This window comes from Salvia miltiorrhiza, chromosome 7, assembly GCF_028751815.1.
Source record: "Salvia miltiorrhiza cultivar Shanhuang (shh) chromosome 7, IMPLAD_Smil_shh, whole genome shotgun sequence".
NCBI classification, from domain to species: Eukaryota; Viridiplantae; Streptophyta; class Magnoliopsida; order Lamiales; family Lamiaceae; genus Salvia; species Salvia miltiorrhiza.
Window position 1 is genome coordinate 10,702,095 of NC_080393.1, and position 11,739 is coordinate 10,713,833.

Consider the following 11,739-nt stretch of genomic DNA (forward strand, 5'->3'; position numbering starts at 1 on the left):
AAAGTTATAAGAAACATATGGATGATGTAACTTCTGTTAAATGTGTCATGATTGTGTCTATGGGTTTGGAACTGCATAAACAACATGATCACACGTTTCGATTGAGATGTTGGTACACCTGAAGAGTGTTAATGCTTTAGAAGCTAAGACCATAAAGTATATGATACTCATGGATCTCTTCAGGATCAATCTACTTGGAGTAGACAAGGTCTCTATGAATGTCTTGAAAAGATTGAGTTAATTGAGAGATTGGCCACGATTGGGACGAGACTATCCGATATTTGTCTCAATCAACTTAATCTTGCAGTAATGATCTGTTTCATTTGAGAACTTCATAGCGAATTCAAAATGAACAATAGGACAGTGACACTGCCATGAGTTTCATGACATGTTAAGAACGATTTTGAATCGTCTTCCACTAAGGACAAATAAATTCTTATGATTAATGCTTCTGCCAATTCTAACCCAACATGAAAGAAAAGGTAGAAGAAGAATCATAGAACTAAATTTTGTATCCTAAGGTGGAAACCAAAAGAAGCAGAAGTTACCCAAAGATGAAATGCACTTTTGTCAAGAAAAGGACACTGGAAGGGATAATGTTTGATGTTCAAAACATTGGATGTTTTGATAGCAGGATTTGGTATGTTTATCATTGAGGTGAACATGTCCACTAACAACTCATGCTCCTGGGTATTAGATACGAGTTATAGTTCACACATTTGTTAAAATGTGTGTTGTCTAACTAAAACAGGAGAGTGGGACCAAGGAAATTTGACTTACGCATTTGTTTTGAGCAATAATTGCTAAATGCATAAGGTCTTATGGATTTGATCTATCTTTGGGTTTGTGGACATGTTAGATTGTTATTTTTGTTCTTGGAATTATGATGGATATAATTTCCATTCTCGTGTTAGACATTGAAGTTTTTCATTCTATTTTGCGAATAGAATTTATTCTACTTTGCTTAATGGAGATGAAAATATTTCACTTGAGAATGCTTTATATTTGCTCAATGCGAACAAAATATCCTCAATGTGTAAAATAAACCATCACAAGCAATGCGAATAGTCCGACTTAACTTTGGCATGTAGGCTTGGTCACTTAATGAGAAATGATTAACAAGAACGAGAAAGTTAGACTATCTCACACTTTTGACGTAAAGTCTTAAAGTGCTTGTGAAATCACATCTCAAGGTTAAAATGACCAACGAGCCACTTTCTAGGAAAAGAATACAAGCTAAAGAAGTACTTGAGTTGATTCACATAGTGATATGTGGACCGTTTTCAACTCAAGTACAAAGTGGATTTTCGTACTTCACAACTTTCACAGACGATTTCTTAAGGTATAGAAATGTGTATCTTATGAAACACAAATCAGAAACTTTGAGAAATTTATGGAGTTTAAGTTAGAAGTCAAGAAACAACTTGGAGAAGTATTTAATCTCTAAGATTAGATCGAGAAAGAAATACTTAAGCCATGTGTTCGTCGATTGCTTGAAGTCATATGGAATCCATCCACAATGGACTCCTCTAGGGATACCTTATTTGAGTTGGGTATCCGAAAGGAGAAATCGAACTTCATTAGATATGGTTCGATCCATAATGAGCCTCTCAAAACTTTCAGTGTATCTTTGGGACCATGCCTTGTTTATTATTGCTTATATTCTGAACCAAGTTCCACTTGAATTAGTTGAGTAAATATCATATGAATGTGGTATTGAAAGAAGCATAGTTTACACATGTGTGAACCTTGGGTTACACTACATATGTAAAGAAAATGCTCGCTGATTAGTTGAAATCAAAAGTGAGAAGTGTTACTTTGTGGGATATCCGAAGAAAACACGAGAATACTACTATTTTCTTGGAAAATATAAGTTCTCAGTTTTAGGATTGCGATGTTTCTTGAAAAGACTTGGTCTATAGAGAACAAGATCGTTATGACTTAGATCTTGACAAGATTTGAGAGCCATAAAGTCAACTTTGAGGAAGAAAACTTGTTAAATAGTCTAAACAAGATTTTAGTGGGAGCTTTACATGATCTCATTGGTACTGATGCACTACTTAGAGCGTCATCTACATCCAATAAGAGCAGTATTGAAGATTATGCAAAAATGCAAGATTCTTCAATACGGGGGGAGATATGACTTGGATGTCGAAGATTCTTCATCATGATATAGCGGATCAACTTCCTCAAGTTCAGAATAACAAAGAGCCTGCACAAATGCAATGTAGTATAAGTTCTAGAGAACATAAACCAGTTGAAGAATTAATCTATTGGTCTAAGATCAATACGAGAAAGAATTTGAAATTGGTTATGATCTTAGAACTTATGCGAAACTATGATAGTCATAGGTTCCATGATGGTCATATATTCTTAGAAGTGGCAAGAAGCCATAAAATTTGAAATGGATTGGTTAGACCTTAACTGAGTCATCATCTGGGGTAATATCCATTTGATGCTAATGACAATGTGCAAACCTGCAAGGCTAGGTTAGTGGCAAAAGATTATAGTCAGTGCGAGAGCATGGATTATGATCTTTTCGTCAATTGCAAAAGTCAAGTCCATTGAGATTTTACTTGTTGTTATGAACTAAAACAAGCTTCTAGAATATGGAACACAAATATTTTGACAAAGAAATCAAATCGTTTGATTTTAGTCAAAAGCAAATAAAGTATTGTGTTTATAGGAAACACAAGAATGAGAACACAATTTTCATCATCATTTATGTATGACATATTGAAAATGAAAATTATTGTACTCATGATGCAATCCATGAAAGACTAGTTGTTAATTTCCTTCATGGTGAAGGATTTAAGTAAAGCCTATTATATCCTTGGGATCCAGATCTATTGAGTTTGAGCTAATAGACTGTTAGGCTATCAAAATCCACTTACATAGACAAGATGTTAAGGCGATACTCCATGAAGAAGTCCGAAATGACATCTACCAATGGAATATGGCATCTATTTGTCAAGAAATGATTGTCCTTCTAATGACAATGAGATTTAACGCACAAAGGATGATCCTAACGCTAGGGCAATATGATGGTCATGAATGTCATGATTTTCACTACACAAGGTGTAGTTTGTGTGCTTAGCATCGTTGGCAGATTTTAAGAGATATTAGAAACAAGAGATTATGTTAGAGCAAGTTCCCACATAAGAGGACATAGCTAATCCTTTTGACCGATTGTTATGCATTATGAATCATAACAAACACTTTGAGTGTTTGGGCATTGGATATCTTCGAGACTAGCTTTAGTCACTGGGAGTAAAAGTAATATGTCTAGAAATAATCTGTGTTGAGACTTATTACTTGATCACATTCATGACATTTGATGTCACTAATGGCATTATGCATTTATTTGATTGATTACTTTGATTATTTGTTTTCATTCAATTAAATGTTCCCATGAGTTAATACTGTTGCTAATTTAGTGGGAGGTTAGCAATAGAGTATAACTCTTAAAGCACCCCGACTAAGGATCATCAAGATTGGGATATTGATGATACATTATAAGTTGGCATGCGATCTGTATCACATTCTTAGAGAATATAGTTGTTCCCACGACTATGAGATATTAGATACTCGTGATAGATGCATGGATACTTTAGAGAGTATTGGCATACCCTACCAATATATCATTTGTTTTGGTGTCTATGATTATTGGTGTGTGAGATTGTGACAGTCCTTTGACTTGAGGGCAATACTTATCTTACTTATTGAAGGGTATACTTTGACCAAGTTCAATGCTTGCACTCCAACCAAAGGGGTAAATACGGCTTGTGTTGGGTATATCGGGATATAAGGGAAGGTGGTAGTTGTGCCAAGATAGGATTCATTCCTCGATTAACATTTCGAGAAGAACACTCAGTTTCTCTATATTACTTGACCGTTAAGTCACTGGCCAGTGCAATTGATATGTTCGAACTATAAAAGTTGAACATGATCGATGGAGGTCATTTAATAAAGATGAGATAAATTGATAGAGCTATTAGAAAGACACAATGGCAAATTCTAGGCTCTATCGAGTGGTTCGTGAATGAAAGGATGTTACTATATCTTCGCATAAAGGTTTTGTTTACATAATCCACGTAAACGTTCTTCATATATCGAGTTCGCTACACAACGCAGTCTAGGAGTTTTGTGTAGACTTTAATTTGATTATCGACGATAATGGAGGCCTATTGGGTCACACTTTATGTGTATTGTTGATTCGCTCAAGGGTGCAAAGATAGTGCTTGGTGTTTAATCTAATGCTAGTCCAAGTGGGAGATTGAAAGATATATGGACTAGATTAGGATATATTTGATATATTCTAAGAAGCTTTAATTAATTAGTAAATAGTTTGACTATTGGATTAATTAATTGGAGACAAAAGAAAAGCCCGGCCTGTTTAACCTAGGGTTTACAGGCGTGTCTTATTCCTATAAGAATAGGAATATATTTCTTTTGTCTATGAGATGAACACACATGAGACACGTAAAATCACAAGAGAGAAAACACTTAGAGCACTATAGAATTCAATCGGAGATTTCCTAGCTTTCGAAGATTGAATTGTGCATCGGGAATTGTTCCTGCATCGAATCTGCAATATGCGTGGATACCATAGTAGTGGATTCAATTGCAGGATTACTAGAAGAATTGCTACAGGATTGTTTGCTACACAACAAGTAAGTTATTCTAACTGTTGTTGTGTGTTTGTAATCTCTACACATGAATCAATTGTAAATCTAGATCTTTTCCTTGACTGTTATTTCCGCTGCGTATCATTAGATGATGGTTTTATAAATCTAGCACCGATATTTTCATCTATAGATGGAGATATAGATAATTTTGAGATTTGGTTCGTAACATTCATCTTATTTTTATTCCTCCCTTTTATTTCAGTATAATTAATTTACTATATTTTTTTATAATAATATAAATTAAAGAACCTGTTTTTTTCTACTAGATTGACCAATGTCAGAAATTGCTTTTGTTTATTACTAGTCGAAATTCCGCGGGTAATCACATATTGTGATTTAAATTATTTTATATTACTTTTATATAATAAAATTATTTTTTAAATTAGTTTAACTTTATGTAATATGTGAATCTCAGTTTGAGATTCCAATCCGATCGAATCGAAAAACAAGCTAATTAAAATAAACAAGAACACAAATGCGCGATGATTTACGTGGTTCAGCTCATAAATGAGCCTACATCCACAGGGATCAACCGGAAATAGTTTTATTGAATCAAGATTGAAGAATACAAAGCAAATCTGGGCAAGAACACATGTACACACACACACACAGTCGGTGTATACTAGCTCAGTGGCTCTAATCTCCCTTTCACTCTGTTTTTTTCCTTTGCTCACTCTCACATACAACCCGATGAAAAATGAACAATAACCTAACAAAGCGTAGTAACAAATCTACATTACTACATATACAACGCATACAATATACCAAAAGAAATCTCCACCGTAGATGAACAGATGGTGTGAATCAGACGCCTCTGCATGTGAAACAAACTTTGAAGGAGATATTACAAATAAGTTCCTCGCGTAAAAACGTCTCTCACTTATATATTCCTTCAACATAAGTCGCGTTTACGAAGATCACGCTTTATTAACATAATAGACAATATTAATCTCAATGACTTTCATCAAGTAAATATTACTTATTTCGTCTCATAAAAACATGAATAATTGAGAGTAACACGAGGTTTAAGAAATGTTAGTTAAAAGTTATTGTGAGTGAAAAATGAGTCTCATTTTATAAAGTGTTATGAGAGTTAAGAGTTAATAGAAGAAAAGTAGTGATGGACCATTATAGTTTTTTTTGTGAATAAGCGATAAAAAATAAGGGGATAGTGTACAAAAATTGAAATGTTCATGTTTTTGGTGAGACGCCCCAAAACGACAAATTATTCATATTTTTGTGAGACAGATCGGAGGGAGTAATTTTTTGTTGGGATAACAGAAATACCATTTTGTATAAGTTTTCATTTAATGAAGTTTTTTAAAAGGTCAACGTGAGATTAAAGAGTTCAAAATGAGAAGAAAAAAATCTCAAAATTTGATGGAGGGTGTGATGGAGAAATTGATGTGCCACATTTGTTGTGAATTGTACATAGACAATATTTATTGTTTTTGTACAATTTGTTTGACAAATAAGAATTAATTTAAGACTGCATCTGAGCACCATCTCATCTGATCGAACCCTATAAGACCGAACCATCATCTAGAGCTTGAGAGACGACATTTAATTTTTGAGGATCATCTCATATGGACCTTGAAATGCTATATCTGACTTTTTATGCATCAATCTTTAGAGCATCACTATCTGGAGATTTAAAGATTATAATTGACTTCTGAACATCATTTCATTTGAAACTTGAAAGATCAAAAACTGGCTTGTGAGATTATATCATTTGGAGCTTGTAAGATCATAAATGATTTCTAAACATCATCTTGTATAGAGCTTTTAAAATCATGAAAGAATTTTGTACATAATCTCATTTCGAGCTTGAAATATGTCACAGCCCAAAACCATTTATTTTCTTTACAAATTTTATTTGAAAATTATTGAACTATTAATTTATAAAATACTTGAAAAATATTTTATTTATTTGATTTTTATTAGTCTAGTCGTGCTCCTAATAATAATAATAATAATAATAATAATAATTAATATATATACTTATACGTAACTTATAAAAAAAATGCATGAGATGTACATGCATTAGATAAAGTCTAGTTCGATATATTATATATATATATATATAAATACATGTATATGTATTAGTTACTTAATGAACTAAGAGAAAGTTGTCAAATTACATCAAAAATGAACTAAGAGAAAGTTAATTATACTACTATTTTCATTTTCTTTATTTTTTTATTTGTCAAGTATACACATGTGCAATTTAGAGATAGCATAGCTTACTCTTACCTTTAATTCCACGTGTCTCTCATGCCATAAAATCAAGTGTTTGATCAGCTAAGTCTATGCAGTAGACCTTTGACTCATACAAGCTAACCTATAAGCTTTTCTCCCTATATATATGTTTCGATATATATATATATGTTTCGATAGTTTCCTTATAATTATATCATCCCAATAAATTTTCAGCTATATATGTATTCGCATATATATATATATATATATATATATATATATAGGGTAGGGTTAATATAAAAACCCCTCTTAAGATGAAAATTAGGAACCAATTTAAAGCCATTGATTTAAATAAAATAGAGGGCTGAGATTAAACTACAGATGCACAATTTCGATTGCATAGGTGCACAGTTTCAATTGCATAGATGCACAATTTAGATTTGCTTGAGTATTTTGCATTGTTGGTTTCAATTACATAAATTGCATATTTTTTAAGTGCACAGTAAAATATAATAGATGCACAGTTTTTTTTGTTGACTAAATCCTAACCATTAGATCTAATATTTAAAAGGTCAAGATTAGGTTCCTAGTTCTCATTTTAACAGAGGTTTTTATTATAACCTCTTCCTATATATATATTAAATTATATGTTAATTATTTTTTAGATATTATCAGATTATATTTAATTTTATGGGATTAGGTACGGCACGACTAAGACGTTGACTTTGATTTGAACTACTCAAGTTAATTTTCAAAGCTCAAATTTCAGGTGTGGATTTTATTCCAGTACATGTTGTGGTTAATCTTTGTCCATTTTAATATTATGTGTTTACCATATGTGAGTTACATTAAATTATATCGCTAGGGGCCCGTTGAATGGGTCCAGGATGGTAAAGATCCTTGGTATGTCACAATGCGATATACATGTTAAAGTTATGGTTGCAACCAGTCGCCAAGGGCTGAATCGGTCCAGGACGGAAAGGTCCTTGGTATGCCACCGTGCGACTTTCAGTTACGAATGTTTGATCATATGTGTTTCTATTTTATTAACGTGGACAATGATTGCATGTTCCCACACTGAGTGTACCCTGTATGCTCATCCCATATTCAACATTTTCAGGTTTTAAAGGTCGGAGGCGCATGGAAGGTCGAATGACAAATCAAATATTTTGAATTTAGTTTTATTTAAAAATGTTATGTTTAATGAAGTATTTTAAAATAAGGTATTTATTTCTTTATTTTCACATTAAATATTTATTTATAGTCATGATTTTCCGCGTGCGTTTTCATTCAAATTTAAATTGGATTTGGGTGTCACATCTCATCTCAAGTTTGAAATTAAATAACATAATTGATTGTGAGCATCATCTCATTTTGAATTGATTTCACACTTTGATGCACCGTTTCATCTCCCACGGGTTTAAAACTTACAAGACGGGCATCGTCTAGTCTTATGTGACAGAGACTGCACACGTCGATGTCACGTTTTAAGTGACTATAAGTATCTATTTACCTAGATGTTCCCATGATGAAGCTTAATAGAACATCAATGTGGGAATGGGGATATACTATTGTATGAATTGGGGTTGGGCAATATTATGTAAATTCAATGTGGGATAGGAGATTTTAGATAGTTAAAAATAATGGATGGAGGAGATGCCACTTAGAATAGAGAATTATTGTGGTGCCTCTAATATGTTTCTCTTTACATAATAGATTGGTTTATTTACTATGCAGTGGGCCTATATTTACAATGAAAACTAAATAGCACAGTCTTTATTTTAACATTTTTATTTCATGAACTTTTTACTTTTGGGCTTGGGCTGTCTCTCATTAATACTCCGATCCCTCCGTCCCACGAAGCATGACACAGTTTTCCTTTTGGTCTGTCCCACGAAGCATTACAAGTTTCTAAAAATGACAAAAAATTTATCTTTTATTCACATTTTCACTTTTTCACCTACCACACTTAACATACGTACAAAATACAAATTTGTTAGTTTTCGTGCCGAAAAGAAGTGTGTCATGCTTCATTGGACGGAGGGAGTATAAAAGTTAGTTTACCTTTGAATATAAGGCCCGTTTTAGTAATAAGATGATTTTTTCAGAAAAAAAAGAGAAAAAAGATTGATGGGAAATAATAGCTAAATAAGTAGAGGACCTCATGGCCCAGGCTGTTATTTATTTAATTGGCATTAACTCCTTATTCAATTATTTTAATAAGACATTTATAAATATCTTATTAAAATATTTGAGTGAGCCGCACTATTCGAACATTCTCACAAAAGACCTCTTGTATTTATATTAATCTACATTTGAGTAGCAGTAGGGCCGGTACAACTTGTATGCCTATAACAGCACGATAGACTTGTTGTGTAAAGTGCAAACCATCCCAATATATGTAGTCGTTGGGGTTAGGGCAAACCGTCGCATCAGGGCTCCCACACAATCTTCTGTCGTCGTAGTTATATCTTCCTCCGATTCCGCAACAAGATCTCAATGCCGGATTTTCACGTCCGAAGCCTGCACTTACACATCATCAAGACACGCATAACGCGAATTAAAATAACATACATATATCATATGGTTTAACTAAAAATTTCTTACTAGAACACTTATACTAAACTTGTAAAGTCACTGCACTTAACTTATATATATACTATAAGTAATCAATCTGCAATATTTGTTGAGTGCGATGTTCATTAGTACAGTTATTTGCGTTCAGTGCAATTACTTCATAAATTCAGTGCAAATTCTCACCCGAAATCACACACACACACACACACATGTATATGTATATATACTAAGAATGTTATCTTTCGTGAGAAATGAGAATGATTGAATAAGCCAGTATATAGTATTGAATAAGCTGCTTGTAATGACTGCATAACATTTTTACCTGGGTTCGAATCTTGGAGCGAGCGAAAATTCTATCTAATTAATTGAATTTCGTTATCCAGTCATTACAAGCAGCTTATTCAACAATATATACTGACTTATTCAATCATTCTCATTTCTCAGGAAAGATAGCATTCTTAGTATAACTTCCTCCTATATATATATATATAGAGAGAGAGAGAATGGATCCATGGACAATCACAAATGTTTTAAAAATAGAGAATTAATATATAGTAACAGATAGATCTTGCAAATCGGACAATCATGATTAAGACTGATTTAAGCGTTATTTTAATTTTCGAATTTTCATTAAGGTTGTTTAAGTAATTTCTTAATTGTGGTAACCGTTTTTAGGTTTTTAAGGGTTGACCGAATCTTTTTTAATTTTAGTAGAAGTTATGGGGTGGATATTTTTTGTATTTTAAGTTTGTTATTTCATTATATTTTTCATTGACGATCTCATCATTGATTTTTTTAATAATTTTTCCTTTTATATTACATGAAACAATCTCTAATGAATTAAGAGTATTCACTATTTCTCACCACCGTCTCGTATTGTTTTATGTTAAATACATATATATAGGACTTACCTAACACGGTTTTGAGAGTGATCTGTGCTGTGACAGTTAGGTAGTAATCAGCACCTATTATGGTGAGATTGGGGAATTCTGCTTGTAGAGCTAGGAAAGCTTTTAGGAGATTCTCGTTAAAGTTGAGTGCAAGATTATTCACAGCCTTCAAACATCCTAGTCCGTCGTAGGCTGACGTGTCATTAGTAGATAATGCAGTTAGAATGTAGGGATAGCACCCTAGAGGAGCCGCTGTGGTGTAAACTACCCGCGTCGCACCCAGCTTGATCACCTCCTGTAATTCAATTCATTATTCATCACAATTAATTACTTAGTAATTGAATGCATATATTAGGAATAATTCAAAGTAATTAATTAGAAAGTGTTAATAATCAATTACTCTTGCAGCGTTGACTTGGGCGTCGACTAAAAGTGGCACGTAGGTTGTTACTTCTTGGATGGATTTGCCTTGGAGTAATGCGTATCCCAAGTCATTTAGTTCAGAAAATTCAAATAATACAACAGAGTTTGAGGGCTGCCTCTTTGCACACTCTGATTTCATATGCACAAAATGTTAATAACTTATCATTTCAAATTCAAATAAAACAATTAAAATGTATTATCAAAAACTTCTTGTTATCATGAAAATCTGCAAACTCTATAAATAACTGCATTGAAATATTGTGAATTACTCAATGCAGAGTTCTTATAATTTTCATAATCAAAATCTACGTACCGCTATACAAGAAAATGGTCAAATTAAAAACTTTTTCTACTGCGTTAACTAAAAATCAAAGTGAAACACAAATTTAATGAATTTTAACCTGTTTGAGTTGTGCAGTTTGATTGGAGATATGTTCTAAACCAAGATAATTGAGTGGCGAGAGGAATATCATATGGTGGGATATGAATGCCCCTTGAATCGAAAAATGAAGTATTAAGAGCCGTGCTTCTTGCTACGGAAAATATGATTCCATCGTAGCTTTTAGACATATTCATCGACAAGTATTGTATAATATTGGGCAGACCAACATCTTCAGCTGCCAAAAAAAACAAAAAAAACATTTTCATGGTATGTATGTTAGAATTAGAGCAATTAATTATGTGACGACACATTTGATCGTACCGACATAGTCGACGTCGACACGGCCGTCGGACCAACGGCCGGTGGGGTGACCGGGGAAAGTTACGCCGTAAGGATCACGTGTGGGCGGAAGAAGGGGCCCAAAGGGCTCAACCCTAACGGAGTTTCCTATATCGGATATTCCGTCGCCAAAGTGGTACAAGAATTGAAATGGGCATTTGGTGTTAGTATTTTGAGAGGAAGTCGTGGCAGCGGCAATTAAGAGGAAAAAGGCTATGGTTTTGAGGGACTGCATGTTTGC

General features: G+C 33.3%; 1 protein-coding gene across 1 annotated transcript; it reads right to left on the minus strand.

The window, feature by feature from the left end:
• Window positions 1–9,014: 9,014 nt before the first annotated feature.
• On the minus strand, window positions 9,015–11,739 carry LOC130992630 (acetylajmalan esterase-like). Its single transcript, XM_057917346.1, has 5 exons — window positions 11,481–11,739; window positions 11,179–11,394; window positions 10,755–10,906; window positions 10,376–10,649; window positions 9,015–9,410 (listed from the first exon to the last, which is right to left on the minus strand). Exons 1-5 carry the CDS (start codon window positions 11,731–11,733, stop codon window positions 9,187–9,189), a joined length of 1,119 nt encoding a protein of 372 aa, XP_057773329.1. The 5' UTR covers window positions 11,734–11,739; the 3' UTR covers window positions 9,015–9,186.

Excerpts from the sequence above, each read along its gene's own strand:
- LOC130992630 (XM_057917346.1), bottom strand. The coding sequence starts at position 11,733 with ATGCAGTCCCTCAAAACCATAGCCTTTTTCCTCTTAATTGCCGCTGCC. Across the intron at positions 10,650-10,754 it reads CCCAAGTCAACGCTGCAAGA|GAGGTGATCAAGCTGGGTGC; the intron begins GTAATTGATTAT and ends ATTGAATTACAG. Across the intron at positions 9,411-10,375 it reads CACTCTCAAAACCGTGTTAG|GCTTCGGACGTGAAAATCCG; the intron begins GTAAGTCCTATA and ends GTGTAAGTGCAG.